General features: G+C 43.2%; 2 protein-coding genes across 4 annotated transcripts in view; both read right to left on the bottom strand.

Moving 5' to 3' along the window:
* Positions 1-1,349, bottom strand: part of RAVER2 (ribonucleoprotein, PTB binding 2) — a 46,033-nt gene extending 44,684 nt beyond the window's left edge. Inside the window, exon 1 of one of the 2 annotated variants that reach the window (XM_081193737.1) lies at positions 1,052-1,349. In XM_081193737.1, the coding sequence (XP_081049863.1) occupies positions 1,052-1,246 (195 nt within the window). In that variant the 5' untranslated portion in view covers positions 1,247-1,349. The remainder of the gene's footprint in view (positions 1-1,051) is intronic. The other variant, XM_081193736.1, reaches the window with a different exon arrangement.
* A 7,665-nt stretch (positions 1,350-9,014) lies between these two features.
* The window catches only part of CACHD1 (cache domain containing 1), a 124,955-nt gene continuing 115,655 nt past the window's right edge, over positions 9,015-18,314 (bottom strand). For both annotated transcript variants that reach the window (XM_081193672.1, XM_081193673.1), the window contains exons 25-27: positions 17,208-17,285; positions 16,099-16,200; positions 9,015-11,460 (exon numbers count right to left, since the gene is read on the bottom strand). In XM_081193672.1, coding sequence (XP_081049798.1) covers positions 11,222-11,460; positions 16,099-16,200; positions 17,208-17,285 — 419 coding nt within the window. In that variant the 3' untranslated portion in view covers positions 9,015-11,221. The remainder of the gene's footprint in view (positions 11,461-16,098; positions 16,201-17,207; positions 17,286-18,314) is intronic.

The following is an 18,314-nucleotide window of genomic DNA, read 5'->3' as shown; positions in this document are numbered from 1 at the left end:
AAGCAATTTAGAATGTGTAAGTTCTTTAGTCAATAAAATAAAACTCTTACAAAACTTTCCTCCACCTACCCTACAGGCATATATTCTTGGTGAGTGAATATGAAAAATAAATAAAAAAGATGGTTTCAGCAACAGTAAAAGCAATAAACAAATTGGGGAGGATGAGAACATACAAGTGCTTTTTCCAAAGGCAAAAACAAGGCACAGACAGGATGTTGAACAAAATCTCATCTGCTTTCCGAATAAGAGAACAAGAAGCAATGCCCATTTTGTTTTGCTTCTTTTCTCCTATTATGGCTGCCTTTTGACTTTCTTTATTCAGGGATGGGAGTTCCTGCTGAGCTGCTGCTCATGCCACCAAGTGTAAGGTATAATCCCAACACAGAGCAACAAGCAAACTTCCTATCCACAGCACTGTATCCATTGCAATAAAGCGAAAGACAACTCCGCATGTATTGCTGCTATGAAAGCGAGAGAGGAGTGTTCCTCCTTAATTCCCTCCAGCCCACAATCCCTCCTAGAACTTTCAATACTTATGTTTCTGCATGTGTTGCCTTTAAACCAATTATAGAGACGCCCCCTCTCTCCCACTATCTCAGGAGATGAATGACGATACCTACCCAGCTGGGTCACTTATCATTACCTGCAAAGTTCTGGAATCTTATTATTCCCTACATTAAAAGGGGGGGGACCCTCCCCTTCTTCTTCCACTTTGGAGAGGATGTGCCTCTACAAGCCTCCATCCCAGCCCAGTCACCTCCGTTATCCCTGGCAAGTTCTAAATTACCTCTTCCCTGCCTAGAGACGATGCACCCCCGGGACATCTCTTCTCTCCCCACGGGCTCCCGTCACGCTCCTTGAGTGACCAACTCCGCGTGACCAAGCTCCTTCCACAGCTGCAACCCATTAACTCTCGGCTCCAGCCCCGGGGAAAGCGGGGGGCCCGTGGCTCGTCCTCGCCCCCCCTCCGCCGCCCCTCCGAGGGCTCTGCCCCGAGCTGCGCTCCCCACGCGCCGCGAGGGAAGGGGAGAAATGGGGGCGTTTCGCTCACCTGGCTGCTGCTCTCGGCGGGCAGGTTCCTCAGCAGGATCTTGCGCCTGTTGCTCAGCTCCCGCCTGGTTCCGCGCAGCCTGCGGGCGATCTCCTCGGGGGCCAGAGCGCGAGGCGTGCCCCCCGCCGCCGCGCCCTCCGACTCCCCCAGAGTCCCGGGCAGCTCGGCGCCGCTGGACCCCGACGATGCCGCCATCTTGCCGGCCCGGACGCGAACGCAGCTCTCACACCGCCCGGGGGGTGGAGGCAGCGAGTGGGGGAAGAGAGCCAGTCGGGGCGGGCTGGGCTTGGGTCTGGGGCGGCGGCAGGGGGCGGGAGCCTGGGGAGGCGGGAGCTGGGCGCCACCCCGCGCGCAGGACCCAGCAGCCACGCTGCATACAAAGAGAGGAGAGGAGGACGGTCTCGCCCGCCTCCGCCTTCCCCTCGCGCCCCCCGACATGCCCCCTAACCTCTGAAGTACATCACTGCACTCTTGCTGCCTCTGCTTCGCCTCAGAATCACGCCCAACCACAGTCACAGCGCTGTTTGGCGTGGTTGGGTTTGGGGTTTTTTCGGTCGAAAGAAAATGATAACACACTTTTGCTAGGTTGCTTAAAGAACAAACGCCGTTGTTTTCGGAAACAGGCGCGGCTGCTCTTATTTGGAACTGCAGCGCTGCGAGCCGGGCGAGCACGACTAGCTAGCACGGCTGCTCTCCTTTTCCCCTTTGCTAACCCTTTAATTAATAAATAGCCGGGTTTTCTACCTCGAGCAGCTGCGTAAGAGCGCGCGAAGTGGAAGGCAAAGGGCAATTCGCCAGCAGTCGAGATGCAACGAGGAAGTGGGGCGGGGGGAGCAGTGCCTGTTGCGTTGCATATGCAGCTCGCAGAAAACGGGGCGAGTTGAAATGGAAGTGAGCTAGGCTACAGTCATATGCATACTTGTTTGGAAGTACGTCTCATTGAACTCCAAAAGACTTACTTCGAAGCAGGCAGGCATACAATGCACCGTTTGGCCAGAACGTGGTGTTACAATGGCACTCTAAAAGCCGTTTCTCGTGCGCGTTAGGAGTCGTGAGAGCTTCTGGAGTTCCTCACAGGAAGGGCGGAGTGTGAAAAGCAAATAAAACTTAGTTGCCGTTAGGGATCTTTCTTTTCTGCTTTTGCTTTGTGCCTGTTTTCCTATGGGGGCATGGAGTTTGCATGAGCTTTCCAGACACTTATACGGTATTTAGCCACGTTTAGCAGCCTCTGTAGAAAAAACTAGGGGCATAAAATGTGAAACAAATCTTTGTTTTTTAGAAATATGGCCCTTTTGTATTTTGTTTAATAAATATTTCTTCATTTTTATTTTTTGCATTGCTCTGCTGCTTTGTTACTTGCTGCCCTGCGCTCCTTTGGGACAGAATACAAATTTATTTAAAAAATTAATATTATTGTCGTTTAAAATGGCTTTCTTGGTTAACTAAATAAAAATAAAAAATCGCAAAAATATGTTTAAAAAATCATAGGAAAAGGAGAAAGAAACCAAACTGACCCAGAAGTTAAAAACACAAAGGACATAAAATCTTGTTTGGTTACTACAGCCACCAGGTCAGCTGAATAAAAATAAAATAAACAGATGGGGTCACAATGAAGAAGAATGTTGAGTAGAAAAATTCCACCCGGTCTTGTGACCCTCCCAGTTCTACTTCTGCCACCCACTACCAATGGAGGAACACAAAAGTCACTCTGCCAGTGCAGTACAAACATGTCCCTTGAAGGAGGGCTTGCCAGTAGAGTAGCAGCCAAGCAAATGGCCCTGAAACTTGGTGTTTTGGTGGTGGGATCAGCCAGCCCAGGGTCTTACTACCATCAAGCAACAAACATCAGGCCCAATCACTGCTTCAGCAGCTTACTGCCTGGTCTGCTGCCCACCTTCTGCCCGAGCTACTAGACAAGGCAGGGCTATGGATGTGACACTAGTCCCACTGATCTGTAAAGCCCCACTGATGGTGGGGGGAAGTTTGGATTCTGCCCTTTTCTGTTTTATGGTCTAAAAATACCAACAAAACAGTTCTATAGCAAAATCAATATTTCCCCCACCTTTCAATTAACTTATTCATGAAAGTTAATAACTAAAATGAATGTTAAGGATTCCCTGTACTCTTGGTTCTATATGAGCAGCAGTTGTTAGCAGTATTTCCTGGGAAATCATTAGTCACACATTGCAGCTGACTCCTTTAGTTAAAGGTTGCTGAATCCTTCATATTGGAATTGCTATAAATAAACCTGATTGCGCTTTACTTAAATGCCAGGCCTGGGCAATACAATCTATAACATCACATCATAGACTGGTTGGTTCCACACTTAATTACCCCTTCACTTTCTACAGCTGCAAGTTGTATTTGGGCTGCATTTTTGTATTTCCAGTTGCACTAAACGTTGCACATCAGTAAAGACCAACACCTATTTGCAGGCTTTGTCTGACAAACCGGACCGTTCGATGGTCTGATCCTGTGATTGGCTGCATGAGCAGGCCAGTATTTAAAGTAAGTAAAACTTAGAATATGGGGTGTTGCACTGAAATGATTGGCTAACCCAGGATAGATGCACACTGTAGCTTAGTTGGTGCTCCTATGAGTTGATGGTGCTGCTGCTACTGCAAGTGTGGCATGCATGGTTTAAGTACTTCATGCAAAGTTTTTGCACAGAGCTGATAGATTTGGGCAGAGGGTAAATAGAACTGGTGACCATTTCCCTTTGCAATAACCTAATGTCACTTTGTCAGCACTTCTTGCGTCTCAGATATTTGCCAGTTTCCTTTTGCAGCGTGACTGCAGGTGACACTCAGCGTAACAGGAAAAACTTGCCCCACTTGCAAGTGCAGTACTCCGCTCCCTGCAGTTTGCAACTGACCAATGACTTCACTTATTTATTTATGTAGTCAATTGATATATCACTTAATTTTGATTGTCTCTAAGTGGTGTACAAGTAACTCAGTACAATAATGATAAATACCAGGAGCAAGACTGTAGCAGCATATCATAGGACTAGGACCATGAGGTCAAAACAGTTTCCCAACACTACTGTCTGGACCAGGGGTAGGCCTTCTCAATCCGGCCTGCGGACGGTCCGGGAATCTGTGTGTTTTTACATGAGTAGAATGTGTGCTTTTATTTAAAATGCATCTCTGGGTTATTTGTGGAGCATAGGAATTTGTTAATTTTTTTTCTTCAAAATATAGTCCAGCCCACGACAGGGTCTGAGAGCCGGTGGACTGGCCCACCGCTGAAAAAAGTTGCTGACCCCTGCTCTGGACAGAACCCTATAGGCAAGAGTGAAGAAGCCACTGTAAAACAGTGCCCAATACCCAGCCCACAGAGCCAGTCCAGGAGGATACCATGGTTAAGGGTACCAAAAGCCACAAGAGACTGAGAAGCAGACGCACAGATGCATTACCTCTGTCCTACTCTCAACACTGGTAACCCATCAGGGTGACCAATTAGGGCACAAGTATCAGAAGTCTTCTGCTTCTGCTACTGCTCTCTCTTTTGCTATATTTGTATAAAAGCCAAGAGACTTTGAGATACTACCCATCCATTCTGGGCAAGACAAATAGAAGTGCAGTTGAAATTACGTTCATCTCAGGACACAGTTGACTAAGAGATTTGAACGTATAAGAAAGCTACTTTAAGAAAAAAAATCTGTAATGTACTCACAACATATTAAGTTTGTAACCTGCTGGATCATTAAAATCTATGTTCGCGTGTATCCTGGGTCTTATTGTATAAGCACACCTTATATAGCAACGTAACATCCTTCATCTTCTTAAATATGGGTTTGCAGTCGATTTAACAGCTAATGTTTTATAATTTTAAAACAGAGAGAATAAACCATTTTGTAAAACTAGTAGTTTAGTCTACAGTGACCAAGTAAATATTTATTTCCACCTTCTGTTAGCTGGTTTTACAATCTTTATGTAGGTATGGAAACGACTTCTGTTAAGATTCCAAAATGTCATAAAAGGTAAAGTAAATAGTCATTAAAAAGAATCAAAGAATGCAACAACACCTGCCCATTTCATGAGCTGCAAGTGCTTGTCTGGAGTGGTGAACTGCCATTAAATGGTTGAAGGACATTACTGTGATTCTACTGCTACTCAACAGAAATCGTCAAATACCGGTAAATGAATGGAAAACCAGAAGTGGTTCTTCTCTGGCTCAGATGATCTAGAATCATGGAGGATAAATTATTTGATTATTTCCCTGGAGTATGGTGACCAGTTAAAAAATGGTCTGCAGAGACTGAACTCTGTTCAATCATCTGAACTTCTTCTATAGCAGTTGGCAACCCAGTTGAATAAGGCAAGGATGGAGAAACACCGAGAGGGGAAAAGTGGCCATTTTCAGTAGGGCAAGCAGTGTGTGACACACCTTAAAACAAGGTGTGAGTACAGTGAGAAGGGAGTTCAGAAAGGCTGTTGAGCTAGCTTGTTGGTGTTAGCTTCTATGTTGTACCCACCTTTGCTATTCCTCCTTGTTAAGCTGCTTGCTGCTGCTGCTGTTTTAAAAAATACTCAGTGCCCCTCCAACACCATTTATTCAAACTTATCGCTCTTCCATTTCTCAGCTACCTCCTGTGAGAGGGATAAAGGATATGGAATCCTCCAATATTCTATAGTGCCTTTACAGACTGTACTTCACTCCTGGTACCATATATTGTCTTCAACGTGAAGTTTCGGCTTCCACATAGTAAATTATTAACAGTCAAACACGCGTATATGGACAACACCCACTGCCTGAATTTAATCTTCTCCGACTGAACAAGCTGTCAGGCATGCTCTTAAAGATACAAGAGCATAGATCATCATGGGATGTGTGCACAAAGGGGGCTGCAGAATAGGAAAAAGGATGGGGCATGGCAATTTGGGGTAGTCTGTGTGCAAGAGAGAGTTGATAAAAGCAAGGAGGAGGGCAAGGGGGGTGAATGCGATAATGGGGTTTGTATGCAAAGGGGGCTGCAGAAAAAGAAAGCGGGGAGGCATGGAAATGGGGGTGAAGATGAAAGCAGATGCATGAAAATGTCTGCAGAATATATTCAGCTGGGTTATTGTATTGGGCCCAGTGTATTACACCCTTTTAGGGTGCAAAGAAGAATTGCTGTGCCTTGGTTTTCAAATTGCTAGGCTTTTGGCTTTGGCCCAGAAAATTGTAAGCACATGGCCTTTTTATAGACAACTACAGGAAGTTTAAGATCCATTTCAGCACATTTCTTTCCACTTGATATATAATGATGAGCACCCTGTGAAACCCAGGTTTTCTGCATTATAAGCAATTGCTTTTAATTCCTGGGCTAAAGCAAATCTACACTGTGTGTCTAGAAAACTCTCTAGTCCAGAGTTTAATACCAGCACTCTAAATTTTCAGTGTATAAATATCTTTTTTTAATCAGCATGAAGTCTGTGGGGGAAATATTGTCTGCTATTGCTCATATGATGCCATAATCCATAGTAGGGCAACTTATTTAATTGCAGAAAATAATGAGCAATATCTTGAGTTCTGCAGATTAATCAGGCTGAGTGCTGAGTAAGGGGCTTGCTCCTGAAACCATTAAGAGGGCATTATTATTAAAATGGTGTGTGGAAGCACCCAGACTCTTCTAGGTGCTGTGCAGATTTCAGATTACACTCAGGGATGACAGGATGAAGAAACATGCAGAAGTCAACTACTCAATTAAAAATAATAATAAAATCTAGCTATCTTCTAGATCTCAAGTAAAAAAAGAGAGGGGATAATTTAACAGTAGTGACACAATGTTAAATCTAGTCATGCCTTTAATGCCCCTATGAAGTAGAAAAATCCCGAAACGTGCGTATTATTAGGACTTAATTGTCAGAAGTACAGATAGGCAGGCAGCAGATACCAGATAAAGAGCATGTGATCTTTAAAGTTAAAGCAGAGCCAGCAAAAGCCAAGGTTTTAATCCAGACTAATGAGTCCCCTTCTGTGACCTTGATCTGTAGCCAGCATGGGTCTCCTTAGCCAAAATGAAGGATAGCTCTTCAGTTCAACCAATTCTGAAGATGAGAACAGAATGCCAGAAGTCTGTGGCATCGGCTACCCTGGAAGAAAAGTTAAAAGCATTTGTTTACTATTATTGTTACATGTTAACTGTGGGCCAACTGTAGTTACGCACTACAAGTACTGGGATAAAACAGGTGATAATGTAGATCCATGGGGTAGGTGGGATTCAGAGTTCCTGTAAGTGGAATGTCACTCATGGGACATTCCCACCTGAGGGAGGGAGGGAAAGGTCAGTTTCATCAAATTCTCCTCCTTTCTACAGTGCTTTGTAGCACCTGAAAGCCCAGGGCATAGGAAACAGTCTTCTACTCAGACCATTGGGTCCATTTAGTTAAGTATTGGCTTACATGAATTTCAGAGGATGTTCCTAGTCCTACCTGGAGAGGCATGGGATTGAACCTGGGACTTTATGCATGCAAACAATGTGTTCTACTACTGAGCTATGGCCTGCCCCTGCATGCACCATCTGAGAGGTGCATGTGCCAACCCTCTAGCAGGGATGTTCCTTGTGACCAAATTCTATGCTGCTTTCTTCTGGGAAAACTTTCCTCTAGATAATTTTGACTACAAATCCCACCAGCCCGTCAGATGGTAGTTGAGTCTGAAACATTTGGAGGGCACCAAATCTGGGATATAAACACTGCTGGAGAAGTTGCAAGCTGTGCTATTACATCAACAATATGCAAGAACCAACCAGAACAAAGTCCATATTTGAACAGAGTCTGCAAACTGACCACATGGCTACATCAGCTTAATTTTGTTCTTCGTTCTCGTTACCCCCCTGCTTTGTGTAAAAGCTTGTTTGATGAAGGGTACAGGAGAACTCAAAGGACTTCTGTGACATTCTGGTTGGTTAAAAAAAAAGATATTGTCCAATTGTGGGTTCTGAAGTACTTTTAAGTGTGTTGGTGTAACGAAAGCTTTGCACATGTGGCAGTGAGCATACTGTGCGTATCAAAATCTGTAGCTTTTGGATTGATGAGGACATGTGTAAAAAGTATAAAGCTGAGCAGCAGATGGATCAGGTGAACCAGAGCTATTAAACCTAAGAGGCTGGCCAGAACACTTTCACCCTAATTCTCGATACATCTCCTTCCCAACCCGCTTCAGATTTCCCGAGTTCACTGGCTTTCCCATCAATTCATCGGTATAAATTTATTCTTTTCCTTGGCTTATGCTCCCAAGTACCCTTTCTCCCCCTCCTTCCCCCCCCCCCCCGGACACCCTAAGATTGCAATGCAGCTGCCCATGTGCTTTCCCCCTTTCTCTGGGTAACAGAAAGGAGTAAGGTCATTTCAAACTCTGTTGATGCACCATCTAAAAACTGCCCGTGAAGAGGCTCAGCCTGCCCACTCAATAAAGCACTGATTTAGTAATGCTAACTGTTCTCACCCTTCTCAACAGCAATACCTGTTTCAGAGTTTAAAGTCGGAAAGATACACCTCTCCGTCACTGTGGATGGCAAGAATGGATCCAAGCTGCATACAGCACAAGTGTAGGGTATACATTTCCAGGCTGTTTTGTCACACACACACACACACACACACACACACACACACGTGTCAGGAGAGCCACAGCAGAGAGTGACATCAACAGAGGTTAGCTCTTTTGTCATGTGCCTCTGTTGTGCATTTGCCGCTGCGCTCCTTGCAAGGAGAGTCCACGTCAGTCCATGTTACTGGATTCCTGTAAAGTCCACATGTATCAGAAAACAGTGCCTTCCACATGCACTCTCCACAGCGGTATTTCATGAAGTTTTGAGTTTGAAAAGTGAGACACGAAGATGACACAGTTGGGGAAAATGACCTAATGTTTGAAGACTCTACGCAATCTACTTCTGAGCTGAAATGAGAATTTGCTGAAACAAAGTTATGTCCAGTTATATCAAAAGGAACTGTTCCAAAGTGAACTCACAGACCCATACTTTATATACAGTTTATTCCACTAGAGGTTGTAATTTTATACATAGTATAAAGGGGATCCTGGTAGCACAAGCATCCTTACTTTAGCATACTGCTTAAGAACCATTTTTTACATATTAAGTATTAGGTACCCTATCATTAAAACAATATCTAGAGATCTTGTAAAAAAACCAAACCAAAACCCTACATATAAATGGATGTTTATCATAAGCACAGTGCAAGAATGTTTTCATAATATTTGAATCACAATGAACAAAATGGTGTGATTTAAAACTAATTGAAAATTATGATGGCCCATGTGGCACCCAGCAGATGATGCTAATCACTAAAGCAGTATTAATTCCAGATAAAGATGACAAGGGGCTCATCCTTAGGGTTCCAAAATAAACCTTTCACAATGGCCCAAAACTTTACAAAGTTCCCCATCTACCTCCCCATGGGTTGACCTATCCATTTAGTGAATGTGAAAAGGGTCAGAAACAACAGACCATTGGGGTGGAAACCAACTGGTGCCCTTACACTCAGGGAAGGGCTTTTTATCCAGCAGACATCTGCCACAATAGAATCCCACCACCACCAAATCATCCTTACACCATCTTATAGGTAAAGGTAAAGGACCCCTGGGTGGTTAAGTACAGTTAAAGGCGACTATGGGGTTGCGGCACTCATCTCACTTCAGACCAAGGGAGCCAGCGTTTGTCCACAGACAGCTTTCCGGGTCACGTGGCCAGCATGACTAAACCACTTCTGGTGCAATGGAACACCGTGATGAAGCCAGAGCTCACGGAAACGCCGTTTACCTTCCTGTGGCAGCGGTACCTATTTATCTACTTGCACTGGAATGCTTTCGAACTGCTAAATTGGCAGGAGCTGGAAAAGAGCAACGGGAGCTCGTCCTGTCACGGGGATTCGAACCACCGACCTTCTAATCAGCATGCCCAAGAGGCTCAGTGGTTTAGACCACAGCAGCACCCACATCCCTATAACACCATCCTATACCCTGTTCTAGAGGGTTCCCCAACACTCTAGAGCTAATTGCAGGGGACACTAGGGCAGGGGGGGGAGGGGGGTTAGCAGAAATTGCTTCTCCTCTTCCTTCTCCAACCAGAGGTGTCCACTGAATCACCATCCCTTCCACAAACATAAGGTCACCAAGTGAATTCCACCCATTATTGTTTTCTATTTCACCAGTTATGAATAGTGTTTAAACACTGAATTATCACTGCGCATGGAAGCAAATCCTGCCCAGGTCTGAGAATGAACAGGATGGAGTGTGGGGAGAGGATTCCTCAGTGCTTTAGCCAGGAGGCTTGATATCCCTCCTCCCCACGTTAAAATATATATTTATATATAAAAATACTGTGTTATAAACCATCTTCAAAGTGTACAAAATGACCATGGAAACCAAACCTCAATCATGTAAACAAATCAGCTCACAATTTCTTCATTTTCCCTTTATAGCATGGTGGTGGGGGAGGAGGAGGGGAATATCCCATTCAAAGGGGTGGCAAGTCTTCTTGAAAAGAACCACAACTTCACCAACACAAATAAAACATAGACTGCATTCATGGAGAGCATCTGATGCTTTTGTTTTTTTTATCTTCCTCTCCCTCAGAGTTCATGAATGTTTTGAGTTCAATAAATAGTACAAAAATAATCCTTTATTTAAAAAATCTTGAGATGCACTGTCCCAGGTCCCATACAGCTATTTGTCAGTGAAAGGAACGTTTTTTTTTTCCTTTTAAAAAAAACACCAACAACCCACAAAAAAGCCTCTCAACAAATGGAAAGCTCGTGGCAATGTCTATTTCTGGAACTGGCACTTTCTTTGTTTCTGGCTGCAAAGATTTCTGTTCTTCCAGTTAAGGAAATAAACTCTCTCTCTCTCTTTCTCTCTCTCCTTTGTCTGAGCACACTCTTTTCTTGGCTCAGACCAACAGGGTTCAAAAGGCTCCGTTTACTGTATAAACCTTCCTTCCTGTGTTTGGAGGCCGAACATTCCTACTATTCCATTTTATTGAATGTTATGGCAGGTTCATTCATCATGCTAATTTCTCTTCCACTTCAGAGCCAACCTTGCATTTTGGAAATGTAAGGTTTCCATGTGAAACGAGTCCAGTGAAGTTAGTCAAAACCATGCCTCGTAACGGTATAAACGTCAAGTCTCCTCTCAGCTGCATTTCCCCCCTCCCAAGGCCAGAGGTCATTAGCATTCCGCATCAACAGTATGTACTGTGACCGCAGCCTGCAAGTGGTGACTGTGATGAAGTGCTGGGTGATGCAACCTGTAGTGGTGGAACTTGTGACTCAAGAGGGCAGCAGTCTGAGGAGGGGTATCCAGGTCTAAATCTTCATCATGATTGCCCACGTCTACACCAGCTGACAATGGGTCGTTATTGCAGGGAGGGTTTTCGCTGTCTTCCTGAGGACTCATAGTACTGTAGCCTGGAAAATATAAAGCCATATCGGTAAGAAGCGATGGCTGTATATAGGCAAACAACAACAACAAACTCAGAAATTTACACCACTAAAATAATGCACCCAAAACGCAGCAATCCTAAATGCCGCTTGGGTGTTGGTATTTACTATTTGTTAAATTTGTATGTCTCCCTGTACCCGCAGGTCTCAGGGCGGTTCACAAGATACAAATCTCCATATAAGAACACAAAATACATAATCAAAATAAAACAAAACAACCCAATAACCCCCTTGTTTGCTTTCCTCCATACTCTCCCAGGTTTTTGCCTCCATAAAGCCTTGCACTGAAATTCCTGGTTTTCACACATGATTCAAATTTTCATTCGAAAAGGCAACTTTATAATTATTCTGCTTTAACTTCTTTGTCCAAGGTGGTCAACAGATCACACTCATGTATGTTTGGGGAAGTATCCATGACAAATCAAATTTGTCTTCAGCCTGAGCAGAACCTGCCAGTTTTGTATGTCAACGTAAGTTACCTCAGAGTGGACTCCTAGACAGTTGCTCTTCAGAAGTGTGGACCTAAACTAATCAGATGTCACCATAAAAGGAAGGAGGGAAAACAGCCATCACAAGTCCAGTAATCATAAAGATCTCCCTAACATGGCTACTCCATTTATCTTTTTTACTTAACCATTTGCAATGAAGTAAATGAGAACATGCCCAGAGCTACAATACAGCAATACAAGGAACCTGTTTGGAGCCAGTATGATGTACTGAATCTCTCTTTGGATAGAAGACCCATCGTTGCCTGAGCAAATGCAATTTGTTCAATACCGTAACTGAGACACAATGGCATTATCTCTAAGAAAACAAAACCAAAATAAATAACAATTTAAGATCCCCTATGGGATCTCATTTGTGTTTCCTTTTATCTGCACTGATGCTTTGGGGCATTTATCTGCCTTTCAGTTACTGGCAACATTGATTGGAACCAGCACCATTAAAATCCACAGTTTGAGGGGATATTTCAGCTAATTTGTCTGGCTGCACTTAAGTGAGCTTTTGAAGTCCGCTACAAAGAGAGAGAGAAAAGCCCTAAAGATGATGGGGGGGGGGAGGAGGAGAAGAGGGTGAGCAATGTCCAATAACATTGCCACCCAAAAATATATGGAAATGTACACATACTCTGTAAATATATGAACAGGCAAGAAATAGTTTTCAATAACAATACATTTTTTTAAAATAACAGTATTAGGCAAAGAAGGTGCAACGTATGCCTACTTGTTAGAAGTCTTCAGATTTTGTACTGCAAAATTTAATTGAGTGCAGTACCTTACAAATAAACTTGGACAGTGTGACATTTTGTACAAATCCATGAGAAACAGTAATACACTCAACATGTAACAGGTCACTGGAATGAACTGGTCTTCCGCCTGCTTCCTAATAGTCCATGACCACGAAGCCACAAAAAGTGTTGCTCAATGGCCTGCTTACTCATTTATTTTTTAAAAGCTGTTTCTAGTTAAGCCAATCAGGCAAATATTTCCTCCAAAACTGTCAGCTTCTGACAGTCTCAACGGCCACATAGAGGGGTCCGTATGGTGGCACCAGGCAACCAAGCTGGAGATTTTTCCATCCCTGCTTTATGGCATCAACACTGTAGGGTGATAAATGCAAGAAAGGCAAGGTTTATTTGCAACATTTGGAGACAGGGTGTCTTCCTGCTTGTGATTGTACTTACAGTTATGCAATATATCACTCTCTCAAGTTGTTCTAGACTTACTTGATTCTGCCTTGCTCCCCTTCAAAGACAATACTACAATCTCCAACCCGTATTTAGTATTTTTGTTATGAAACAGCAGACACCTTAATATATCAGCATGCCTCTTTGGAACCATTTTTCACATACTGGGTTATGAAACACATCTCATTTTAAAGGGGAGTTATCTTTAGAAAAGCTAGTGGACACTATAAATTGTCTGAAGTAAGGAATTACAGAGATCCGTTTGGAAGGTGGACACTCTCTAATCTTGTGCCAGTCTCTCTGATTAAAAGGAAACAGGAGAAAGGGGAACGTCTGCCATGTAGATGCCCCAAGGATCCATTTCAGAGCAGCAAACAGGATGAGAAACGCAGATGACATGTTTACAGTCATAAAACGAGGCATCCCAAGTTGGACACACCCAAAGTCACAAGCTATTGTTCAAGGTCCTTGACTACTTTATGTTGTTTCTGGAAACAGACTAGTAAAAAGAAATTATGCAGTGTTTCAGGGCCACTAAACACACATAATTTTTAGGGATAACCTTAAATACACCTAAATAAAAAAAGCAAAAGTATTGTGGCAGCTTTCACAAACTAATTATGGCATAAGCATTTATGGACCACTGTCCAAAAGCAGCTTGTCAGGTGGAGCACAGCTGCCAGGCTACTTTTCCCACTTGGTTGCTCTTGCTTACTGAGGGGGTGGGGTGAGGAAATGGGGAGATCAGCATGGTGCAAACACAGCAGCAGAGCCAATCTGGTGCTCATGTCAGCGCATTTGCACTGTGGTGACCTCGCCACCACCTCACCATTCCTTCTCTCCTTCTCAGTATTTAGAAATGGTCCATCTGCTGGGAATTTAGTGTAGTGACTCAACCCCACCTGCCAAACCGCTTGTTACATTCCACTTCATTAGATGCATGAAGTTTTATTGTGAATTGCAGGGACGTGTACATGTGTGTGAGGCGAGAATTGTAAATAGTGAGGTCAGAGGAAAATGAAAGGCAGAAAGTGCATGGACAGCAATAGTTTCATAACTGACAGTGGTCATTCACAAAATAGTAGTTGGTGATAACACAAGGAGTCTGTCTGAGCATAAGCTACTGTTTTGTGATTTAGCACTAATCATGATGTAATAATCACTGTCTCTGAACTTTCTGTGTTTCATTTCCTTCTGACTTCATTGTTTCCCATCACCCTCAATAACTTATGTGTATGTATACCTGTAACTCAGGATCTGGCTGCATACCTGTAACCAACTGAACCCCACTGTATCATGGAAACACTCATGTGGTAGTCCTCTCAAATACCTGAACTGCCTCAGAATACACACAGGGGATCAGAATTATACTTCCTATAGGATGTCAAATATACAACACAGGTTTACATTTCCCCCCCTTTCCCTTTTTATTTGGTCCAACGAACAAAACAGAACATGTTCTATATTTTTAAAAATGTGCTAAAAACATGTCTGTCTAACTAGTGTGGCATTGCCATGTTTCCTCTTTCAAATTCTGATTTTGTCCACCAAGCACTGATAAAATGTGCCACATTCTTTTACCAGACTATTATTGCCATTGTCATTATTTACCACTTTTTGCCTCCAACCCGCAAGCACTGAAGAGGCATATGGATTCAAATACCTAGCAACAGTATATTGTTGAAAGCACAGAGATAGATGATATCTTTACCCTTGCTTGGTGGTGGGTAACTTTGGAAGTAAGTGAAAAGTGCTAGCACTCGTGTGATACAGTCTTTCCCCATGACTGTACCACCTTGGCATTTACTGGTTTCCCTTCTTAGGTTAGACTTCTTCCTGAAACACATACTTTCCAGGTAGGCACAGATTATAGTTGGGGGAACACAATCAAATACGCAAGTGCCTTGTGTGTGTTCTGAGATGTGTATTCTGATTCTTAATAAGCTCTTCATTTCATGTACCGCATGGAGATGCTGTCATCTAGAAACATTCAAGGACTCCAAGAAATAAAATACAAACACAGTCCTCTCCCTGTCCCCACATTTAGCAACATAACATATCCGTATTTATAGTAAAAGTGACACGAAGATACAGCTGACAACGCTGGCAGAAACACTCGCTAAACTTATATTAATCCTCTTAGTGGACTCATCAACTTGATACAGGTTTGAAGACTTAGAAGCAGCTGCTCACTCTTGCTAGCTATTTCTCATAGGTCAATTATGTGGCAAAACCCATAGCCCAGCAACAAAGGGAATGCCAGAAAACCCAAATGCTATCAGAATAAACATCTTCCCTACCTATAGCCATATATGGTTGTATAGAATCAATATATTTTCTTGTGTGTCGCATGTTCTTTGCTCAAATATAATGCACGGCAGGAAGCCAAGACAGCATTCAACTTTTTTTAAAAACAAAAATCTAACAAAAGCTTAATTTAACCCAGCAACCAGGAGGCCCATGTTGCTAGAAATTAAAGGCTGTTTTTATAAAACTTGCGCAGTTCATTTCAAACGACACAAAGGAATGAAGAGTTTCTCCTCTTTTCTGGAGAATTCGAAAGACGTCAGGACTAGCAGGAGGCGAAAGGGGGAGGGATTGTGAGATTAGTGGTGTCCTGTGCCTCTTGGAATGCTGAGAGGTTATGTAATAATGCTGGTGCTATCCATACGATTAAGATACTGAGCACAGACTTAAGCTAAAGGATTCGTGTTGGAAGATCACCCTGACAAAAATAGCTTCCGACGCTGGATAAAGTCTTGCCCTGGAATGGGAAAGTGTCAAAATTGTTTTCAAGTATGGAAGAAACAAGGAGCGGTGTTGGGAACGATCTGTTTGATGATTTGTCCGCAATGCTGCCAAGAGGCAGAAGTAAGATGAGCGCATAATACAGACGTCAGCAACTTCCAAAGTCTTACCATGATCGCTTTCTGTTCCTGAGCGTCCCCAGTAGCGGCGTCTACGTTCTGGGCTGTGCGCATGGCGCTCAATAACTGCTGCTATAAACCGGGTGTTGCTGACTAGAAGTGAGCCGAATAAGAAGAGGGGAGGAGGGAGAAAAAAGTTTACACTGAGCACACATTCTCAAATAAAGCATCCGTTTAGAAAAGATTTTATGAAAGAGATCATTATAAGGTTGCTGTGGAATTCCAATAGTGACCAAACTCCCCCCCCCCCTTTTAAAAATCTGTTGTACTTTATATGCCCAGTGGAATTCATAATAGGAGCCATCTTCAGCCTTCGTCTGAACACATGAGGGTTAAAACTGTGTAGAGGGATGAGGGCACATTGATCACATTTCTGAATCTCACAACAAGGAGAGTAGCTGCTGGTTTTCTGTCGCAGGGTCAGCACTGTGTGTGCCTCATGACAAATCTGGAGGCAAATTATACCCACACCTGTCTTTAAGGCACCTTAAGTTACAGCGTTCGCTGCAAAAAATACCAGTGGCAGCTAAAACCTGGCAAGGCAACCACAGGAACCTGTAGAATAATAGCTGTGATTCAGTCTGCTACATTTATATCTAGGTTTCAGGCTCCTTGAAAGCTAGCAAGTCTAATTTAGATTCTGGGAGGTGACTTGGTGTCTGACGGCAGGCATACCGTCAGTAAGGGCACAGAAATCAGCAAGTTAAGATCAACTGCGGTTCATGAGCTGTTTGAACTAAGGGCTGCATTTATATTTGCCAGATTGTGTAAGATCTTTGAAAGAATGTAAGGAGGCAGGAGGTGGAGTGATACAATGAACAGAATGTTGGCCCAGCTTCAAATCACTGTTCAGCCAGTGGGTGGCTTTAGGGCAAGTCAATAATTTTCTATTGTTGCCTCCAGTCTGTAAGCAGGAAAATACTGCAGTGTCACTCGCAGGGTTGATGCGAGAATGATTGGGACCCAAAACCGTAAGGCAGTTGCGTCATCCTGATGGTGATAAATGCTATGTGTTGGAAAGGCGTGCAGAAGAAACAGCACCAAGCCTCATCCCATAGTGTTCCCCACCTGCAACGACAGTGTGACTGCTTCATACTTACTGATTCCTCTGTCTTCGTGACTGTCGTCATCCCTCTCGTCCCTCTCATTCTCCAGGTTGGACATGCGGACTGACATCTCTACACACCATTACAAACAGAGAAATTGCAACTGTTAAGGGTGAAGATGTTGCATTAGCCTGCAAAAGTGCCCATCTTTGGAAATGGCCGTGAGATGCCCCCCTTTTTTCCTGAGAACAAGAGATCTGAGCTCCAGAAGCCTCACAGCCAACCATTTTAATATTTTGGTTAAAACTATGGACAGCAAGTTCCAAAAGGACACGTACCAATATTGAAACCAATATTGAAATATTGAAAACAAACTTGCTAACCTCTTGCTTCTCTTTCTTGAGCCACTTCAACAACAGTTAGTCACAAACTATGGGTGACTTATTTTGACTTAATTACTACTGAAGCAGTTGCCTATTAAAATTGCTATCATGAAACTCAAATTTTTCAACAACAGCACTCTTAAAAAATATTTTGATTATCATGCTCATAGGGTCAGTTGTGAGTGCGCTAGCATAACAACCATTCATATTTGTCAGATAATGGGCTTCCTACAGTCTATGTTCAAAAGGCTCTGGTTATGCTCTTAAGTTTTTTATTGAATGGTGACTGTTTCTTAATTCCTGTGATTGCTTGTCCAGGACTAGCACACTGGCTGTCAACATTCACGGGGCACACTATTTAGTTTAATTTTAGGAAACGTTATAATAAAATGAGGAATAATGTGCTTGTTTTTTCATTTCATAAAGAGAAATTCCCTAATACCGGATACCCTTTCTCATTTGTGTTTCTGGTATATGTCATCTTCTGTTCAGTTGGAACAGAAGAAAACGTCTAGGAAAAAAGAACTTCGGAAGCAGGAGGCATTCAAAAGTATCATGACAACATAATGCACGCATATTTATGCTGAAATCATTCACATCAGTAATGGTCAGGAGTCTAGACAGGAATGTAGAATCCTAAACTCTAAAATGAGAAGTTGTATTTGCAAGAACCTAGAAAGAGGTGTGTTGCTATGTTTTTAAGGTCATTTATCTAGAACAGTCCAGCTTTAAATTCTGCATCCAGCAGAGGGCAGCAGGGCCCATTCTATGTCACAGC

Source organism: Podarcis bocagei, assembly GCF_964188305.1.
Source record: "Podarcis bocagei genome assembly, chromosome: 5".
In the NCBI taxonomy this organism is placed as follows: Eukaryota; Metazoa; Chordata; class Lepidosauria; order Squamata; family Lacertidae; genus Podarcis; species Podarcis bocagei.
Note: the sequence above shows the minus strand (reverse complement) of the source record. Positions and strands in the feature narration are given on the sequence as shown.